Source organism: Enoplosus armatus, chromosome 20 (genome assembly GCF_043641665.1).
Source record: "Enoplosus armatus isolate fEnoArm2 chromosome 20, fEnoArm2.hap1, whole genome shotgun sequence".
Classification (NCBI taxonomy): domain Eukaryota; kingdom Metazoa; phylum Chordata; class Actinopteri; order Centrarchiformes; family Enoplosidae; genus Enoplosus; species Enoplosus armatus.
In genome coordinates, this window is record NC_092199.1 from 9,734,128 (window position 1) to 9,757,055 (window position 22,928).

The 22,928-nt window shown below is 40.6% G+C and overlaps 1 protein-coding gene across 1 annotated transcript in view; it reads left to right on the forward strand.

Annotated features, from left to right (window-relative positions):
- Positions 1-6,933, forward strand: part of nrg3b (neuregulin 3b) — a 173,493-nt gene extending 166,560 nt beyond the window's left edge. The window contains 2 exon segments of the mRNA XM_070927600.1: positions 2,882-3,064; positions 6,186-6,933. Of these exon segments, the coding sequence (XP_070783701.1) occupies positions 2,882-3,064; positions 6,186-6,933 (931 nt within the window).
- Positions 6,934-22,928: the final 15,995 nt, after the last annotated feature.

Here is a 22,928-nt window from a genome sequence, read left to right on the forward strand (position 1 = left end):
GACATACAGTGCAGGATGTACAATGATTGGAGGCAGCTATGTTTGCAGAGGTAATGGGGAACTCAGGTTGTGTGTATACGGCCAGAGGGAGTTTTTAGATGTCTGGTTGACTATGATGACAACTTTAGTGAGAACTCCGCTGAGGCGGCAGTTGCTTTCTGTTTTAATGGACCAGTGCTGTGTCACAGCAGAAAGTTTTTCCAAAAGCTTGTCATGTGTGGCTGCAGGGACGGTGCCAACTCGTCCTGGCTTTTTATTCTCCACAGTGTCATGCAGGTGCTTCACGGAGGGCAGCTGACAGTCAATCATCTGTTCGGCTTGCTCGGAGTAGGAGGAGGCAGGGGAGAACTAGACTGTGATGGATGATGTTGAGATGCTTTCAGCTATTGACCTGAGAAACTGGACCACATTGTGAGCTTTCAGGAGAAATGCCCCATAAAAGCATGTCAATAAGGCCCATCAATATTGCTGCAAAAAGGTTACTTGTGTATCATAGGCTTCATCAGTGGTGTGAGCATGTGCAGATTGATTCACCTGCTAAAACAATGTAGACATCACATAAATCACTGAAAATATAGACAAACAATAAAAAGATAAAAATAAAAGAATAAGTAGTCTGCTCTTTAACCAAAAAGAGTAACAGTCTGTAACCACACAAGCAGCTCTATTAGGCTGTACATAGAACAGTAGTTTTGCATATATTTGGTCATAAACGACAAATAAACTGTTTGACCTTGTGGTGGCGCTAGAGGAAAAGTCAGGGGATTGCCAAAATCCAGTGGTTGTTAGGGTTCCTAAACAGTCAGACTAACACCCTCTGTCCATGTAGCATAGTGCTTGTTGTACACTTGTCAGTGAGGAAAAATCATTTCCCAATGTTGTTACATTCTGAATAAACTGACCAGCACAGCGCCCTCTGTTCTGCCTATTCTCAAGCATATTTCTGAGTTGCTTTGCCAGCAAAATCTGATGCATCCAAGTCAATGTGTAATCATTACACCGCCGGTAGTCAATCATTGTTTTCATTTGTGGAATTTGATCAATCACCAAGATGCCATTATCATGATTGGATTTTGAGGAAATCAGCGTGTCGCAGATTAATCAATATGCTTAGGTCGAGTCAGTGAGCAGTTTTTCACATGCTGAGTAGACAGATACATTGGCTGTGTTGGGGGTTTCCTGCTGGTTCTGTGGAGAAAGGTGTCCATTCTGTTCATGTGACATACTGTCTTAAACCTAGCTACATGTGTCTCCCAGCCCTTTCTGACTCTCTCTATTCTGTCCAGTAAAGGCACATACAGAGAAGAAGCCATTAAAATATGCGCTGGATTACAGACTTACCCATTTAACATCAGGAGGCTGTACATTTTTTGGTGAATTGTAGAGATAAGCAGCTGCCTTTCAGTTTTTAGACCTTTAAGATTTAACATTCAATAATTACAACAGCCTGGTGATTTTGTCCACAAACATATTAAATTTTTTTTTTACAGCATTCAGTTAATCCTAATTAAAAAAAATCAGCACGCTAATAGCCAACAAAACTGACATAATTCAGCTTTATTCATATCAACTTTTCACAACATCAGTCGATACAAAAGCTAATGCTTGCAAAGACTAGAGCCAACATTAGCCATGCTTATTGTTCCGCAGCCACGGACATTTGGAAATTATTATAGCTGAATATTTTTTTGCACAGTGTTCCAGTCAGCTATCAATTAATAACCAAACGTCTACCGGACTATTTAGTTTAGGGCGTGTATTAAAAGGAATGAGGGAGTTCAGTTTAAGGACAAGTGAATCAAACATATCCTAAAGTTTTGACATCTTGATTACTATTTAAACACAGTCCACCACTTTATACATACACTATTTTTGCAATGAGTGGCTGCCGCAATGCCAAATTATTCAAGAGCAAAAATCAAGCTGGGAGAATGTGTCCCTGATTTGTGTGTAGTGCTTTAATACAAACACATTTTTCACCCAGCAGTAATAATATGTCATGAGTTGTTTTTGTGGTTCACAATCAAGTGACCTATTGCTCACAAAAGAAACAGTAGCAGGTGATCAAAGAGGGAGCCACAGTGCTGAAATGTATTCAGATAAACTGAAAATTATTTAGGTATTTCATTGTCCCACTTGTGCTGTTGGAGTTGTTTGTTCTTGCATGATATACTCACACATCAGCTTGCAATATAGTGCAGTATAACTTTGATTCACATTTCATATCAGTGCTTTATTGCAGCAGGCATGCAGAGATCTGCTTTGAAGTTGACCACCTACTGCCCACAGGACAATTTAAAAACAGTGTGCCTAGACGGGAAGCACTCTAAAGACTGCTACTTCAATTCTTAACAGCACTAGGATATCAATATGTACAGGTCATTTTCATGTGGGTATGAGAAATATGCCCTTGGATATATACCAGCATATAGCTACAAGAAGATGCTCTTTAGCTTCAGAAAATAGGTAGTACATTTTAAAGTTCACAAAAAGAAACATTTAAGCAGTGTGTTCCAGAGGCACACTTTTAGCCACGCAGCCTTCGTGGCTCTATGGATGGCATGTCAATCATTCATCAGTTCGTCATCAGTTCACGGTCATTCATGATCCTCAGACGATGAGTCACACTGATTTTAGTGATCCACTAACTTTTCCGCACCCCAGTCTGATGCATAGACTTAAATACCTGTATCATTTATTCAGACTCGAATGTGGAATATGTTGCTTTTTGCCACTCGCACATCACACAGAAGATGAGATACATTTGATACAATAAGTGAATTAGTGAGAGCTGTTTGAATTTAAGCAGCTTTTGTAAAATAGTGCATTACCTCAGTGATATTCACCCCCCCCCCCCTCCCCCTTTCCCTTCTGGTTACAGGAGTAGTTCCCTTTCACTCAGTCCTGCCCAACAACGGAAGGAGACTAACTACTTCAGGACCCCACCCATTTCCAGAGGGAAACACAAAATAACGACCAATCTCATTGATGGATCCAGAGCGGCTGGCCACGTCTACAAACACTTGCAGGAGGATGAGTCAACAGACGTGGAGTCCATAAGAAGGTGAAACTTTCTGTTAGTTTTGTCATGTTTGTTTGATCCTCAAAGAGGAAATTCTACGCCCCCCTTCTACGCTGAGGTCAAATAGCCGGTTCAGTGATACAGACCCCCGGACTAACTGAGGTTAAGTTGGAGTGGCAGAAGAATAATTTTGAGAGAAATGAGTTTATGGCTGAAATGCTCTCAGTTCAAATCCGTGAACTAGCTTATGAAATCTGATCCAAGGAAATAAATGAGATCTTGTGTGCCCTCCTTCAACTGGGACTGTCACAATTAATTTGGAGAACACACTTGATCCCAGCCGCTCAACAGTATCGTGGTGGCGGGGAAGTCCGAGATGTGCGTCTGTGTGTAATCCTCCCCACACTTGCCACTGGGGCTGTTGTTGTGAATTAAAATGTGTTTGTTATCACAGTTAAAAATACAACAACAGAGCCAAAGCTAATTACCAGATGATACACAAGTTCACATGAATTTCAAGATGTCCAGAAGAGTTTACTTTTGGCTGGAGCATTATGTGGAAGCTTCATGGTTTGCGTGTTAAATAAATAATTACATTTTCTGTCATTTACATGCTAAATATGGAGCCATATTGGGTGACTGTAGCCTGCTAGAACAAGACTACAAATTGCAAAAGGATTAATTTCAGGCATTTACACATCTTGAATTCTCCTCATGCTCATCCCGATGTCAAGTAAGGACAGCGAGTTGCCCTATTTTCATGGCTATCATGAGCGAAGCACAGCTACTGGCGCTGTTTCAGGAGGCATTAAAAATAGGGAGGACGTTTGGCAGAGCCACCTCTCACCAGTTGGCTATCTGGGGGCTTAAAATAACTTACATTTTAGAAGTACAGTCTGATGATCCTGGCATGGGTTCAAAAAAGGTAGCCTGATGTGAAAGGTAGCCTTTGTCCTTAAGGAGGGACGAGACCATGCAGAAACAAAGTTGCACATTATTTCACATTGTTCAAAACATTTTCTTCGTACACTGTTTATTGAGGTGCTTATTCCTAAGTAGAATAATGCATAATGTCAAGAAGCTCCACTGGCATTTCCTCTTAAACAAGTAACACTAAAACACTGAATGATTTTAGGTTTTATTTAAAGATGCAGAAGCATCTTTAAGCCTGAGTAAGGCAATCCTATTTAGCATATGACTCAGAAACTGCCTAATTTGCTGTCAGTGTGTGCAACTTGAGCGATGGCACTGTTATCAGAAACGTCTGTCATTAAAGCAGCGGCGTCCCTCGTGCATTCCACACACTTAAAAGTGTCTAGCAATGTTCCTATTAGCATGGCAACCTGATTGAGCGTTACAGTGACTTGTAAGATACACTGCAAGCTGCCAAACTCTTTATGTGACCTATTTCCATAATTTACATTTTTAAACAAAGCTCCATGGAGCTCAGCAGTTCTTGCAAATGGTTGTGCAGAGAGATCCACCAGGAGCATAACAGTTTCCCTCTGAACACACACACACGCTCATGCATGAGCTCACACACACACACATACACAGAATAACAAACAAACAAACTAACGAGACTTCCTTTTTAAAATCACAAAGGCAAAATCTGTAAGCTATAGGCTATTAAATCTAACACGGCTTTTTCAAGTGTTTAGGAGAAGAGCTGGAGTAGAGGGCTTCTCGTCTTCTTGGGGATAAGATTGCATTTGTACAGTTAAACAATTTAGATCTCATTAGCCATTAATAATTCCCTTGCAGATCCTTCAGTCGAGTACATTTTGCTGGCCGTCAGGAGCTCGAAATGACGTCTTTTTCTCGACTTACCAGCCATACAACAACAAGCTACCAAGCTTACAGCCCCCTCCTCCTCCTCCTCCTCCTCCAGCCCCCACCTCTCCCTTGTTGCCATGGATACACCCTCTCATTTCTGGAAATGAGAAATGGGAGGTGGAAAGGAGAGTGAGAGAACGAGTGAGGAAAGAATGAAGATTGTGCAGAGATGATGAGAGTGCAGCGAAGGAAACATGGAGGCACTGAGTGCAGCATGGAAGAAAGTGTTCAAAGAAGGAGGCGAGAACAGCAAGCAAACCCGAGAATACTCTTCAGTGTTTTCCATTTTGTGACAACAAATCCCTGCAGAGTATTGTCAGTTTCATTATCCAGTGTCAAAACATATATTCAACCATCACAGATAAGGAGCAAATTTGCTATGGGAGTTATTTTTAGATATGTTTTGATCTGCCGGATTTACCTCCAGCTTGTATTCGCCCTTCTAATACCGAGGGAGGAGTGGGAAAGTAATTCAATTATTTAAACTTGGTTATGCTACAAACAGTCTCTGAAGGCTGACAATAACACTGGCTGTCTCCTAAGGCTGTGCCGGGGTGATTCTAAATGTGAATTGAGTCTTTAGTAACAATATTAACTCTTGTGCAAACTCGTCGCATATACAAACTATGCCCACTTGACTCTGGGTAAGTTTCCCTGCTCTGCTATATTATTTTCACACCGAACATGATCCCTCTCGAGCTTGTCAACACAGATTCAGGAAACGTCACTCATTCGAAATACTTGATCGCAGGATGCATCATCGTGCAAACATACATGCTGAGACTCTCACACCCACTCACCAACATTTGCCTCAAATGTCTCATTGTAAGCCTGTCAGACAAGGTGTGTTCTGTGAGATTGTGGAATGAGTTCAAAAAACAAAATTAGAACTCGCATGCACATGTTCAAGGAGGCAATACATAATCACGCAGGCCAGGGTCAGGAATCCAGCAGCTGTGTTGCTAAAGCCTTAAATCTTAAATAAGGCCGTCCATGAGAGAAGGGATTCAGTTAAACATTCATGCAGCAACAATACAGACTGCTCATGCCGAGGATTATAAATAATTACACAAGATTACGAAAGAACAGTACCTAAATAATAATAATTGTATTGGTGCAAGATGATTTTTTTGTGGAACTGTATAGAATAATGAGGGGGATGAAAAGGTAAAAAGCACAAAAGAAGTGCAGCTTTATCGTCATATTCTATATTACTCACTCTCTTTTATTCCTCTGAAAATGAGTGTCTAGGACAAAAAGGTCACAATAAAAATGACATGGCCTCTCATTCTCACCCTGCCCTTTCTATTCTTTCCTCTGCCTAAAGGTGTGATTCTGCCAGTGGAAGAGTCGGCGCCCTCCTCAGCAGGACCTCGCTCTCTCACTTTGCAGCCAGAAAGGGATGGACCGAGGTCCCTTGCACCCGCCTGGATAAGGGAAACTTCCTTCCACCCTCCCTGCGCACCCGTTCTGTGCCCATCATCCCTTCGCTCCAAGCGTGTGATCTCGAGGCCGGAAATGTGGACACGGGTGACCAGAACCAAAAGGGGCTCCTGAAGTGGCACCCCGTGCTGGCTGGGAAGACAGCGGTGCCCATTAGCAATTCTCCCTCTCCAACCTGTGAGACTGTTGTGCTGGCGCCCGGTGTTATGCCCAGCAGTGTTAGCCCCCCTGCCGCCACCACCACCGTTACGCTGGGCTCGGAGAAGAATCTCAGCTCCACACAAACACCCTGCTTCATTGAAATTACAGTGAAACTCGCACAGGAATTAAAACAGAAAAGCCTCTCCAGCCCCATGAAAATGTCTGGGTCTCACAGCGAGATCCACCGCACAAACACTCTTGAGGCTGGGACTGTGCAGGAGTCAGAGGGGAAAAGTGTCCAATATTCAGCCAGAGTTCTGCACACAGGCAGTGGGACCAGGGGTTTGAAGGCGGCAGGCCAAAGAGAAGCCCAGGGACAGTGCCAAGGTCAGACATCCCTCGTGTACGGAGGCGCAAACTACTCCTTGGCCACCAAAGGACCCAGCTGCAGAGGAACTGGAAACGCTTATGCCAAGCCCTCTGCAAGCTGATTGGATTAACTCTGTAAAGCTTCAAAGACACTGTTTCCAATAACTGTATACCTTTGTTGGTGGCACAGGATGGTTAGCAGGTGGAACCATCTGTGTGGCCACACGGACCAATAACAGATGGCCGTTGATTTTGAAGGAACGCGAACAGATTGAACTGCGGAGGGTAAAAAAATATTGATACAACAAAAGACATGAAATTATAAAGAAAAAGAGACAAACAAACACACATTGTGAATAAATGTGACTCAATAAGGAAAACAAAACCGTGACTTGAGTGGGAGCTTGACTTAAACAGTGTATTGAAAAAAATGCCACTATTTAAAAGGAGCTTCTACTTAGAAACCAAAATAGTGTGTCATCTCTATGTTGTTTCTCTATTGTAAAGAAATGAAATTATATATGTCATATAATATATGTCATATAGACGTATATATATTTGACTACAATTGTGACAAAATAAAGACTAAGATAACAGTGTTAATTAAGGGCTTTCTTCATCTCCATTTTTGCTACATGATGTGAAGAATGTCTATATTTGTGTTTGCAAATGGTTGTCTCAAAGCCCAGTATTAATACCAAATATGTTCAGAATCAGAATCAGAAATACTTTATTGATCCCCGGGGGGGAAATTGTACAGAAAGAACTCTCTCCACCAGCATGTTCAAATCACTTCTAACATAAAATAGGCCAGGGTTAGGACAAATTTAAGTTTTCCTCTTTATCTCCTTGGCAACAAACACCTGTAGCATGCACTTCTTACTTGTTAAGGGTGGATTTAATAATGCACCTGCTTAGCCATCCCCCATCCCTCAATCCTAAAAACAGCCACACTAATTAAATATAGCTCATTATCTTTGCTTCAGACATAGGTAGGTGTTCTTCAGGTGTGTGTGTGTGCGCGCGTGTGTGTGTGTGTGTAAGTGGAGTTGGGGGGGGTCCACTGGAATTAATGAGGGTAAGGACGGTGCAAAAGGAAGGAGAAAGTACTCCCCTGAAATTATCTCTCTCTCTCTATTTTATTCTCAAGTTTGAAAGTTTTCACAGGCGTCTCTCACAATGAAAGTACAAAATGAGCAGAGGATAATGGTTAAAGGTTTTGGTGATGGAGCACTAACATTGTGTATGTGAAGAAAAAGGTATTTCAGTCTATACTCATTATTTCCCATGATGCACTTTATACTGTATCCAGAGGCTATAAACACAAAAGAAGCTCAGCTTCACTGTTATGAATTATAACAATGGCCATGAGGTTTGCGGATGGAAATGAAGCACAGCAGCATACGAGCCGAGTACAATTCTTTATTTATGCCTCATTTACGTCAAATTCAGTATATCTGAGTTTCCTCCTCTTTAGGTTTACAATGACTGCTGGCAAGGTAAGTTGTGCAGGACTTACAAATGGGTATTACTGAGATTTCTTCATCACTGCTCTGCAGAATAAAACTATCTTGAGTCTATAAGAAGGTTTTTATGAAGATTAAAATGAACTTCATTGATCCCTGAGGGGAAATTGAGCAGCTGCAAAGGAAAGATAGAATTATCATAAATAGAAAATATTTAGGGTTCTAAATACATACAGTGACTGTTGGCTATACAGAATTCAGCACACATTTCATTGAATTTTGAATTACAGGTGTACATACTGTATTTACCCTGCAGTGCAAGACCACAAAGGGAAGGTGTGCAAATACAGACGAGTGCCAAATTCAATGAAAAATCTGAGTAAATAAGTGAAGAAACATAATGAATGCAAATCCATACAGGGCACAAGGGCTCACTGAATGGTTTGATGAGAATTAATATGATGTGAATGATATATGCTATGCCCTTCATAGACACCAGATATCAACCCAATTACATATCTATGGGAGATTTGGGACTGACATGCTAGACAGCACTTTCCACCACCAAAACATCAAATAAGGGAATATCTTAGACGAATGACTGCTGTCCTTGAGGCTCATGGTAGCCCAACACCTTACTAATCACTGTCCATTCAACGTACCATATTTATGATTCAGACGCACATATTTTCATCATTGTCTGTTTTTAATGTCTTATATTTACTTGTTAGTAATTTTGTTTCTAATAATGAAAAGTAACTTAGCACACTTTTTTTCATACAAATTATATCCTGAGTAATAGCTTATTTCAAAAGAGACCAAAAAATGTACATTGGATAGATTTCTGTGATTTGTAGACATCTTGACCTTTTAACAAGAAATAATAGTTTGCTACAAGTGGCTCTATCCAACAGGTGAACATACATTTGCAGTGGGAAGTCATATATAACACTGGGTGCCATAGCTACTTGGAAAACTGCCAATTGTGACATCATGTTGCTTGACAACTAAAAGCTCCAAACCACATCATTAAAGCGTAGCAATGTATCAAAGGACAATGTGACAATGTGAAAGGGGTCACTCACAGTGGTGAACCTGAATCTGCAGCTCTCTTCAGCTTTATTGAGCTTTATAGTGAGTTTCAGCTCATTGTTTAGCTGTCCGACATGCAACACAACTGTTTTGGTTCACTCTCAAAGCCCTCATTTTCTGTCCCAAATTAACCATTGTGAAAGCACACCATATTCATCCTAAACAGCACTGTGTTGCAGTCAAATTTAAAAACTTGGAAGCGATGACACTACGATAGATTCCTGTCAGAGAAGTCTCTTCCCAGTTGGGCACTAATGAGAGGCCATGTGGATTTGAAAAGAAAGGGATCTGTCTTTGATCACAGCTCGCACTAAACGCTGGAAACATCGTTTGAAGCACCGCTCGAAAGAGTCCCAATCTTGCTGTTTGCTGACTCGGTTCTCCTGCTGAAAAAGTGAGCTAAGGAACCAGAGAAGACCCGCCTGAAGCTACAGTGACTTGGTGAACTGCAGCTGTTACTGTAATCAAGACACAGAAAATGAGAACACTGTGAATGAGCTACAGCCAAGGTTCAAGGTTTGTTCACATTGTTTCACATTGTTTACGCCTTTATTCGGAAATGTCTAGAGAGATAGACATTTTCCAAAAAGATGAAAGGACTTACGTTCAATAGAACATCTTAGTCCGCGCTTAACAAAGACATGAAGTCACATTTGTGGGTCCATTTGTGGACGACATGAGAGGATGCTGACTTGGTGAGGGGGACAACAATGAAGAAGATTAAAAAGTAAGTGTTCTCATTACCTGAAATGAGCCAGGTTTGTAGGAGGTGGGACCTGTAGCCGTTCGATTAATCCTCACTGGTGTTGACTCTTTTATGTTTCTGAGGAAAGTCGCACACACACACACACTCACACACTGGTCTCCCTCGCTCAATGTGAAAGGAATACTAATGTGCCAGAGGTGCAGGGGGACAGTGAGGTTCCCCACCAGATGGCGTGGAGATTATGAGGACAGCAGGCCAGCATGTGTAATGCAGCACAACCAGTGTGGATGTCTGCTAACATCTCTCACCAGCTCCCCTCGACGTGGGATATCAGGTGATATTTAACATATCCAGTGGCCGTGTTAATACAAGTGGCAATTTCCTTCCTGAAATGAAATATGATTTGTTTGTTTTTAGGCGACAACTGCTGTACTCGGCTGGCATGTGAGTAGAGCACATTTATTTGTTCAAGCAGGAGTAGTGCACAACCCAAGCAATAAAAATGATGAATGTCTAATGTGGTAGGAGATATAAAGTTTGGCATTTTGTTTTTCTTGCCATCTGCCTTGTCCGCTATATGACTCTCTCGAACAAAAATAGAAAGATGCACTAACTCTACCAGCTGTACTGTCCAGTGTGGGAGGAGTGGGATTCTGTGAGCATGTACAGAATATGTAGCTCTCATAAAGCGGTCAGCTCCTCTAATATTGAATTTTTTAAAATAGCTGCATAAGAGCAATGGTTTTAATGTTTTTAGCTGCAGTAGCAGCATGGCTCTTGGACAGGAATGTCCGTCGGTGTGTCGGTCAGTTGGTCGGGCCATCACTTTGGCCCAGATTGACATATCTCAACAACTACTAGATAGATTGCAATTAAATGTTGTACCAAACAATAAAGCCTAATGACTTGAATGGTGATCTTGAATGTCTCGTCAGCTATTGTGTGGTTTGTCATGAAATTTGGTACAGACATTCATGTTTGCCTCAGGATGAGTTGTAACTTTGGTGATCCCTGAACCTTTCAGTAAGCTCCTATATCAGGTCAACATTTCGAATACTTTTTGACTAAATAGAAATAGCTATCATAGAACGCCTTGGTAGCCGAAAGGTTACAGCGCATGCCACGTGGCCGCATGGTTGCAACAGTTGCTGGGTTGATTCCAGCCACTGACACTGGTCAAGAGAGGGTCACAGAATGTGGCCAATCAAGTGTCTGCCTTGTCTGGGCTTTTGTGGCTACTGCTTTTAACATAATAGGTTTGTCCCTGTATGACTCTTGAACAATGATGTTTTTGACAGCAGCCTTTTTCCCTATTAAACGGTAATGTAGCTACCCTGGAAGTATCTCACTGTGACATCCCATTATACTTACAGTCAACTGTCAATGCGAATGAGACAGGGGCTTATTTTCCCATTAGGAACACTTGCAATATATCATTGCATATGATGTTGTATTTAGATGGAGAGGGATTAGTAGAACAATGTACAGTAGTTAACACGTTGTTAGTTTATCAATGGAGCGATGCAACAGCATTTAACAACAATAGTCCATCTGCTCCCCCTTGCTACAATGTTGCCCAGACATTGTGGGCTGGAATCAATAAACAAATGTTTACTAACAACAAAGAATATGAATTGCTCACAGGGCTGGCATCATTGGCAACACAGTCTCCAGTGTGACACAGCAAAAATATCACATAAATGTATCTGATCGTTTTAGACACCACTCACTAATTAATGCTCCCACTTTTTAGGCAGATGCACTGCTTACTTGCACTGTTGGCTTCCAGTGGTGAGTCAAACTTGACATGAGCTCTGGAGCGTCAGTAAAGAACCAGTATGCTTTTTTTTCATGATGCTTCTGAAACCACAGTGCAAGAGCCCTATGCATCTTAAAACATACTCACCTCATTAAGCCCACCATTAGGAATCATATTTCCATATTTTTAACAACATTTGACATCACGCTGGCTTAACGGCAGGCCCAGACATACGGACGGGGGAGAACTAATTAAAACATCCAAAAAACACCCTGTAAAATTATTTGACTGTACGGGGATACTTCCGGCTTGCAAAGTAGTAAAACATATTACCTTGAAATCTCACATCAAGAGTAATGTCCCATGTGTTTGGGCTGCTTCTGAATCATTAGGATCTACTAATACATGCATCATCAAGTGATGTGAAAAGCAGCTCATATTTAGTTATTTATCTGCTTGGCTTGTGGCTGCACTTGCCCCATGCTTGATTACAGGATTGGGTTACAGGATTAAGCCAGGCTGCTGCGATGTAATGCAATGTTTGCACAAAAAGAAAAAAGGCAAAACACCTCAGTATCTGGAACTTCATGTCAGTGAAATATAAAATAAAAAAGGACTTCTTTCTATCATCACTGTGAATGTATACATGTAAAGGGTCACAGACTATTGACCTATACTGTAGGATGACAATGTTCCCCTTGCTGTGTAGTTTGTTGTGTATTTAATGGCATTCAGTTACATGTCATCTTTGACCCAACAGGCCAAACACATGCAGTATAATGAGGACCAGATGTCTTGCAAGGATTGCAGTTAAAAGGGCTCAGGCTGGTATACAGTAATCATACTGCTGCAGTCTGCTGGTGGACCAAATAGGTGAAAAATGGGTCAGAGGTTATGTTACCTTCAACACAGTCACATAATGCCTCGACAATGTAGAAAGTAGACAACATGTGCAGGTCGGCCCTGCCTTTAAACACAAGTTGGATCAATACTCGGATAAATCTTTTCCTAATTGGCATAGCTACATAGAAGGAACCGGCGTGGTTCTTAATCTAAATATTCATTTCATTTCATTCCTAAAAAGATTTACCATTTTTAATACTGGCAGCAGAATACTTTAGGCTGTAACGGCGGACTAGTGAGTAGATGAGTTTCCGTGTTCAGCATGAAGACGCTCAATGTCCCTGAAAACCACTGTAGTCTCATTTAGCCACTTGTTAGCAACCGCCTTTTTTAAGACATGTAAAACCTTCAAAGTGGGGTATTTACTGACGTATTTTTTGTTGTAGAACAAAAGGTTCAAATCTCTTAAGCTTGTGTTAATCACAGAACTTATTTCAGGCATCTAACCAAAAACCCATTAAAAAAAACCAACATTGACTTCAAGACAAGGTAACCGGAAGTATAAAAATGCTAACTAAATTCCCACTTTTAGGACTCATTCCTGCAGAGAGAATTATGAGTTATTAAATGTAAAACATTTATATGTTATATTAAGCACAAACTTTTTCATGTCCCAACTCAATAACAATTGAGTTTGGACAACATGTGCTTGCCACAAGTAAGCATACCCTACGAACACACAAACAGCAGATTTTCTGTATAGTGAAGCAAAAAAATAAAATCCCAGAAAAACCGTCTTTCCTCACAGAACAATCCTCTAAACTCTGCTAAACTGCTGACAAGCAGGAATGACAGGCGTGCTGCTTGTTTTTATAAGAATTCCCCACAACACATAGAAACCCTAAGGGTGGTTATGATTGCTGGGGCGTCCACAGGCCAAGGACCCCTGATCCTCTGGGACTCCCAGCCTGCAAGACAGATTGTGGCCCTGACCTCAGACTCAGTTTTGGTCTCTGCTATAATCAGGATGTTTGCTATGCACAGGCTGTCAAGAGGAACACTTTGGTATTCTAAGTGGGATAAGTTCATATGACCATTGAAAGAAAAGAGCAGAAAACATTTTTTCAACAAGTTTTCATTCTAATTTTAAATTTTAAGGTCAAGGCTGCTGAAGTTTCATTATGATAGTGTTGGACAGTTCGGGAGACTAAAACTATCTTCTTGAGTTACTGAATCAATCATGACACCTCCAAATATCTCCATTTCAACAATTCTGGCATATCAGAACAACAATAACCTGACAGTGCATCTGCCATTAAGCAAGATTCTCCTGCTCTGTTTCTGATAACCACTCAACCTAACCTCTAACTGCCTGCTCTTGCCCCTGTCTTCAGCCAGTTCCCTCCAGTCCCTGGTCAAGGGTCACCTGTTTTCCTCAGTTCTCATCTACACTTAACTATCACTTCCAATCTCTTCAGTACATCCTCCGCTGCTGCCTGCCGATCTTAAATTTTCAGCATGCTTATCTGCCTTAAAGCCTGCACGTGTAGGACTTGGAACATTTCCGACTTTGGCAACTCTTAGTGGTAGCATCAAAAAACACTGTGGTAGACAGCAATGCATGCTGTTACTCCTCCTCCTTCTTCTTATCTGACCCGGGGGGAACTACTACAAACACCGTATGCTAACAGAATAGTTACATTTAAAAACTGCACATTGGGGCTTCAGGGGAATTATCAGTAGAGCATTAATCACATCAACAGCATCTGTCTCATGACTGCATTTGAAAATCATAAAATCATGTCAGTATTGTATTTTTGGTCTGGTTGAGTTGTAAATGACAGAAGTGAAGTCCTAGCATAACTAGAAATGAACAAGAAAAGATGTTTCATTACAGTTTTCTACACACTTTGAAACTGTATAGGAGAGATTGAAGTTAAGAGATAAATAAAATGAAATTATCTCATTTTAATCTGTAATCAGTGGTGTGGCCAGACGTATTTTGTCAATTTCATAACTGGATGAATTAAATTATTCAGTCTGCTTTTTGCCTGACTCATTTAAAATGTAAAAATGGAACTGTGTAAAAGGCAGAAATTATTGGGGCCAACAGCATATGTACATATAGATATGCGCTGCATATGTGCAGCAAGAAATAAATTAAGTGTAGTAGGGTATCAATGGTAAAAGTTATCATTATAAAGAAATAAATCCTTTCAAAGTGTTACATTATTATTGCATTAGGCCATTATCGCATTAAATACACTTTTGGATGAGGCTTTGCCTTTTTTGCTGGAGAAAAAATGATTCTGCTCTGAGTTCAGCAGTGATGACCAGATTTTCGAGCACTTTTAGAAGAAACAGACTCGGCAGAAAATTGGTTTTATGTGGCTGGGTGGTCGATTACACTCATGATGCTTAATGTAGGCCAGATAAAGGTCTAGAGAGGGTTCATCTCATTCCCACAGTGTGGAACTTGAAAAAGAAAAAAGCGAGTGCAAGAACATGATCCTGCCACCTTTTGTGGAGAGGCCAAGTCCGAGAGAGTTGAGAAGGGAAATCATGCAGGATCAGTTTGTAAAAAGTATTGGAAGGTCTCCATTCTTAGTTCATTCTTGTCGGTCAGCAGGGGGAAAACTAGATGGCCACTTTTCAACTCCCTTTATGAGTTCTATGAGTGTGTGTCAACATTACAACCCTTCTCATCAAGTATTTGTGAAATGAGCCTCTCACTCAATCCCCCGAAGAGGGATCAATATGACAGATGTTGCTCTGTTAGAGCAGGTAATATAAGTGAAGATGAATGCTAGGATCTCTTCCAGAGGAAAGAAGAAGCACAATGGACAAAGGAAGGAGACAAAAATCAAAAGAAATTCTTAGGTTCTGTAATATTGATGGATGTAAAAGCCCTGCTGCATTCCCTGGACTCCAGCCATTGTGTGTAAAGAAAAGGCCTCTGTGAGCAGCCTCGTGGTAGACAGTGATGTTACATGTATGACACAGAACAAATTGTCAATTGTTAGTCAGCATGGGAAATTACATCCTGTGTTACAAAGTCCTCAAATCCCTCCTTGAATTTACCAGTAGCCACAGAGTACTTGGACAGAAGTGTCATGCAAATAGAGGAAGACATGAAATCCGGATGTTCATGTACCAGCTGGATATGTTGCCTTCATAAATAAAGCAAGACTCAGACCCTGTAGTGTGAACTACCTGAGCTGTTCTCTCTCTTTTTTTTTTCAGACTTACAAAAGCCACTGCCGCGGCAAATCAATCAGTCCAGGAGAGGGAACAGGGGACACCACTGTGCATGAACTGAGGGCAATCAGATATAACCCAGATGGCACAATGAAATACAAGCTGCAGCATTGTCTCCCATGGAGTCCCTCCTTTACTGTGGGATGAGCCATACTCCCAGCGACACAGCAGCATAAGTCACGCCACTTTGTATGGTTGATCATATGACACAACCCCGGCCAAACAGTTTTCAGAACCATTATCCAGCTGAACAAGAACATTTTAATGTGATGTCTAATAATATATCAAGGACACTCTCCAAAAATCCATTGCACATTTAATTTCTGATTAACTAGTTTCTTTTCTTAGCTCCCCTTTTTGTTCAGTGGATAAACATTTAAACCTCAATGACTTCAGAAAGGGCACATAGCTCATAACTGTCTTGTAGAATGTCTACAAGTGGCATAGCCCATTCTAAGATTTATTCATATTTTACAGTATAATGCAATGGGAGTGGCATGTGCATAAGAACTGCCATGTGCCTTTTAACTAACTAGATTATTTTATTGTATTTTTTTGCTGATATATGCTGTAGTAGGTTTTATTTGAACTGTATAATATAACGCATTTAACCTTTCTGAGCAGATTATCATGGGGCCAAGACAGTGACTTTAGATTTTGGCATTGAAAACAAAACCTGAACTGCAAAAGGAAATACTGGCATTGAAACACTTGTATTCAAAGAAAGTTGTATTGGCACTGAAAAAAGTTCCCCTGAAAAAAACACAGGCATTAAAAAACATCCAAGCTCCCAATAAAGAATGACTGTAACACACATCTTTTCGACGATGCACTGGCAACCTTCTTTTTTGTATTCTGGAGTGTTTTTCCATTACAATCTTCTGATTTGTTTTCTTCATGTCAGTCTTTTTTCAGTGACAGACAGGTTTTGTTTTCAATACCAAATTTTACTTTCAATGTCAAAATCTGAAGTTTCTGTCCTGTCATAATATGATTTTCGTTCATCTGTTGGCGTATGGTTGACAAAGGAGTGTTTTTTAGTGACTCCAACAGCCATTTCAGCGAGCTGCAGGGAAGGCTTGTTTAAGTAAGAGCTTGAAGGAGGCATCAAGAAGCCCAGCAGGACTTTGGGAACCGCCTTCATCACCACCTCCCGAGGGCCAAGCATCTTGTAGCTGGGCGCCTCCCGCTGCTTCTCTATCAGCTCTCCTGGCATATTTCTGAGCCCCATTAATGATCTTTGGATGCTGAAAACAAGGAGGGCTGGCCTCTGGTGAGTTGAGCAACCTCCTGGCTTCAAATCCAATATCTCTCATCTTCATGCTGGTGTTCACACCCCACACCAGAAGAGGCTTGGCATCAGCATCATCAAAGTCTTCAAGTTCGAACTGCCAGAGCTACACTCTCAGCGTATGTTTGCTTTGCTCCACCAGCATGTCTGTCATGTCCTCAGGAGTCACCCCAGATGGGATCTCTTCTTCTGAAGCATGTTAGGTTCTGTCACCAGTGCAATCTGAGCCTTGAGAGAGCTGATGTGCCAGCAGAACTGCAGAGGCCCTTCATATATGGGTATGCTTACCAACACCCTGATGGGTCTGTAGATGCGTCTGCTCCCTTAAATGAACTCCAAAATGGACATTTTGTTGCTGTATATCTCAATAAAAAACAAGCTAAAGTGTCAAAGCGATCACAATTTTGAGGTACTATGTATATTTTCTTCTACTTCATACTTCTACTCCACTATGATTCAGTGGGAAATATTGCATTTTTTACTCCACTAGATTTATTTGACAATTTAAGTTCTTAGTTACTTTGCAGATTCAGATAAATAAGGAAAAATATGGCCAGCATATAGATTATAATGTATTGTTGTAGGCTAGACTTTGTTGAACCCCGGGGGAAATACACAAGCTGCCCAGCAGTATATTAAGTCATTCAGATTAGCTTCACCTTTACCAGCTGCAACATTAAAGTGATGAACACATTAATGCATCAATAATTATAATCCAATAATACAGCATACATGATCCTCGTCATAAACAAAGGTGTTGCTCAAACATTAGAGTTCCCATTATGCATGACTGGAACATAAAACACAGCACAGCCATTACGTTTCTGGCCAAGAAACACATTGCACTGAACTGTACTAAGTTAGTTTTCACTATGACATGAAACAATTTTCATCACTACGTCCTCAGAATTGGTGTTTCTGAAGCTTTCATCCACATGTTGTGGCCTTCCTCAGCAGGTGGAGTTGCTAAGTTAAACACATGACTTAAGTATGGAGTTTCAGTCATGTGATAACAGGTGAAAGGGGGGGGGAGTGACCCTTATCTCTGTTCATAGATGGTCTCCGCTGTGACACGTGAACGGCCTCCTTGATCTTTCTTCCACTGGCTCCTGGTCAATGACTCTGACCCCAAATCTGAATACTATACAGACAAATCCAAAACTGATTGATTCCAACTCACACCCTGAACTCATATCGAGATGTACAGATCACACATGACATCAGATTCGACACAGAAAAAAGCTTCTTTTTCTCCCTTAGTCACTTACACACCAACTTTGCCTCATAACAGAAATAATGTACCAAATGAGGATTATTCATATCATTCAGTAATTAGAAACAGTTGTGTGTGTTTTTTATTCTAGCTAAACTGATGATGCAGCAGTAAATGCACCCTAGTAAGACTCACTTTTTATGTTCTGGATGAAGTGAATTCACAAGAGACCTTCTGCTGTCTTTGAAGTAGTCCGGCTACTGGCTCAGACTTTGAAATAAATAAATGGATAAGACTGCGGGGGGAAAAAAAAATGTTAAAGATATTCCCTTAGAATCAATTCCTGGTTTACAGAGTCCGAATTGCAGCTTTAAAGCCTGTTTAGTCAGTTCGGAGATATGTGACATGAGAAACTTTCCCATTAAACTCTCACTGATTCTTTCAGTAAAAAACACTAGGATTGAAGTTCAATCTCTGCATATAGCCGCAAGTTTTTAGGGCTGTGAAACTAACCCTAAGGATTGAGTCCAAGGTTTAAATGTCCAAGCTGCATTGTGTGTCATGCTTATGGAAAAGCTCAGCTCTGCATTTGCTTTAGAGTCGGCTGTAAGTGTAATATTTGTAATAATAATAGCAACACACTCAAGTGTGTAGAACAAGGTGACAGTAACCCGTCTGATTATAATCTAAATGTATTCTGAGGATGTAACATTTTTGAGTTGTGTTACAGAATGAGTTACTGATAGGATTTAGGATGAAGTCTTCAGTATTCAGGCACAAAATCCTTTTCTCCAAGTATTCTGCCCAACACTGGCAGCATCCTGCCACTACAATATCCGTAGGGGTTGTTGACAAACATGAAAGTGAGCAGCATGTGTCTATTTTCCAGAGGAAACTCAATTCCTGTCCTGCAGTGATACAGATGAGAAGGGTATCAAAGCATGCGTGGTATGCAAAATGACTGCCAATGCTATATTTCACTTAGGTAGCGTGGTTAATCCTGGGAGAAGTCGGGAGAGCCAAACAGATACTGAGTGAGTTGCAGAACATTAAGTCATGCTGAGCTGTGTCAGCTGACAGCAGCTAGCCAGCCACAGCCATCACAACTCACTCCACTGATTCTGATCAATTAACCTACTGCTGCTGCATACGAGGCGGACTGCTGTGCAACATAAACATGTATATTGTATCCATCTGGACACTGTTCATCAGAGGAATGGCCACAAATAGATTTCACTTGATAGTATGTGGCACTTAATGGGCTCAGGGGAATGGCCACATGATGGCCCGCACATAGAAAATTCCATGTGATGTTAGAGTGACCTTGCTTTATACTCCATGCATGGCTTGCTTTTGTGATATCAGCTCAGAGAAAATAGAAAAGCTGGAGCTTCTGGGGGCGAGTTTGTTATCAATATTCTCCCTGATTGCTGGACTGTGTAGAGTCAACCAAGATAAAATCACATCAAATTTGTATGTAAATCACAGTCAGCACAATTCAAATTTAACTGTCAGGCCATCAAAGTACGTGCATCATCAAGTTAATTGATGCATACAAGTACTGTTTTAAGGTAGGCTATATGCTCACAGGGAGTGTCAAGTTCAGAGCACACATTCTAAATATAAACCACTGTGCATACATGGCATTCACTCTCAGTCAAATTCATGCTCAGATCAGTACTCAGCATCAGTAGATCCACTTAAAGATGTACATATATATGTTTGAAGGAGTGATATGTTCGCATACTAAACATCAATCATTCTAGTAAATCTGCTCATATGTCTGATCACAACGCCTTTTAGTTGTAAAAGTAGCAGTAGTAGTACTGCCAAACAGATTGCCATAGCAACAAGTGGATTGTATGAATATATGTAACAAGAGGTGTACATATACACTTACTCAAGCAACATACCAATTTAGAGTTATTTCTATTTGTTTCTATTTAATTTTGTCAATACTTAATATCTTGAAAGTACTCATTCTTTAAGATTGAGAATGATTGATTACTTTTGATAGTTTTATGCTAAATTCTGCTGCTGCTAGTATTTGAAGTTTATATATATATATATATATATATATATATATATATATATATATATATACAGTATATAGACAAAATTAAAATAATGCCATAGATATATCAATAATTAAGGGGACTCAAACGCAAATGTATAAAGGAATTTTAAAGTGGCAACAGATGGGGAAATTTGACAGTGGGGGGTAAACTGTGGAACAGATTAGGAGGACAAGTTTTGCTGCTGCATTTTGAACTGTAGGGCAGCAAGGGAAGACTTACTGCCTTCAACATAAAGAAGACGTGAAGTTATAAAAGCACACAATCCCCAGATCTCCAAAATAAAAAAAGGTTTCATTTTCGATATCGAACTAATATGGAAAAAGCCACTGCTAATGCCAGAATTTATTTGTTTGTCAAATTTTAATGCAGAGTCAAAACTGACACCAATATTTCTGGCATGAGGACAGAGATTTGAAGACAGAGGCCCAGGAGAATTGACTATGCCACTAGAGGAATTTTCAAGTGACAGGGAAGCTTAGCAGCAGTGACAATAAAGTTATGTGGTCTTATTCCCGCAGAGGTTGTGCTGCTGCAAAATAGTCGTAATTCCCATTTGTGTCATAGTTTCTAGTTGTGTGACAGATCACGCCACATTGCCAAATGGATGATGACACTGAAGATAATGGAAAAATCCAACTGATAGACATCCCAAAACACACCTAGAACTTGGTATTCCTTAAGTATATATGCCCTGATTTTGTGGTTAAATCTTTACTGCTGAAAACCCCCACACTGGCCTTATGCATAATGAAAGGCTCTGAGGTTATTTAAAACGAACTGAGTGCAAAAGATGTCAGAAAAAAAGGGAAAGACAACTGAAAAACATTTAGAGGTAAAGCTCACAGCATGGCCTACAGTGCCGCAACTCTATTTAGGCTCAAGTCCCTTTTCTGTGTCAGGTGTTGAAATGCCCTTGTCACATTAAGTGGCAGATCTCAGGACACTTAACATTCCTCCCCACCCCCTCGGCAGATGCAGTGTTTTAATGACATTGTCTGCTTCCTGTCAAGTCAGCTGGGGGCTGATATGAGGAAAGTCACCTGTGGAAGGACGGTGGAAAGAAAATGTCTTGAAGGGCAGCACAGGAACTCTGCTGGGTTCTGACTTTAGTGAGAGTGCCACACTTACTGTACAGGGCTGAAGCTCACTGCACTGGACTGCACAGACACTTAGCCATAAAAATTTAGGGCTGTGCGTTTTTTCCGTCGGTGTGTTTTCTCTAATGTTAGCTCAGTGTTCTTTGTAACTGGGCTCACAGGAATTATTCCGTCGCATGCTTGAATGGTTTATGAAAACGTCCAAAGGGAAATATAAAAATCTTTTCATCTTAGATATAAAAGGAGAAAATGTTCAGATAGGAAGGTACTTAACTAGGAAATTGGCAAGAAAGACAGAGAGGGTCTGAGTTGAATAGCGTGTGTGTGGCTGCGAGTATAGATGCTTGCACATAGCGCCTACTTCACAATTCAGGTGTGCTTTGCTTGCTTAAACTCTGGTCAGCTTAATCTTCAATTCAAATGAATCTGCTCTCCCCTCAGGCACTTGTCTCACCTCTTCCTGTCATTTCTTTTTCTCTTTAATTTCCTCTTGCTGGTCATTTTTCACAGAGAATTTTCTACAGGCTTGGAAAACGGCTGCCAATGTAGGGCAGAAATCTGGGCAGGAGGGACGATGAGATGAGAGAGGAGCTGGTGGTGAGAATCCCCTATATAAAAGAGCTGACATGTCTGCCTCCATTTGGAGTTGGTTTTGTGAATGTATGGTTTTTCACTCACAAACAAACTGAAAAATAAATTAATAGTAAAGATAATCTAAAATGTTTTGTTTTTTTAGGATTTAATCAAGAGTTTCATATAAAGCTAGCTCTATACCTCTCTTGTAGATATTATGCTTGATATTTGTGAATAAATTATTTGAAATATATTTTGTAAATGACTGTATATTTTGTAGTACTACAGATACCAGAGGGGATCTTATTACTGAGTTTGAAAATGGCAATCATTACAAACCATTTTCAGTATTTAAAAGAAGCAATAAGATTCTTATGATCCTTCACTGCTGCAATTCAGTAATCACGATGGCAGTCACCTCCTTTCTTTCACTCTTTCTGTCTGCTGCTTCCACCTTGGCTGGAATGAGGCTTTCAATACAAGGCAAGAAATATTAACAAATATGCCGGATGAAATCAAGTCCATCAATCTCAACAAATATCAGATTTTTGTATCCACAACAGAATTGCTCTCAGCAACTCAGTGGCGTTAATCTTTCTGATGATCTTTTCCATCCTGACAAGGTTCAGCATCGACAAATAGGAATTTAAAATTGATGCTGAAGGAGAGGAAAAGTCATGCTGATGAACAGTATGCTATTGGTGACATGAGGTGGAAGCAGACCCTGCCAGAAGGAATTTT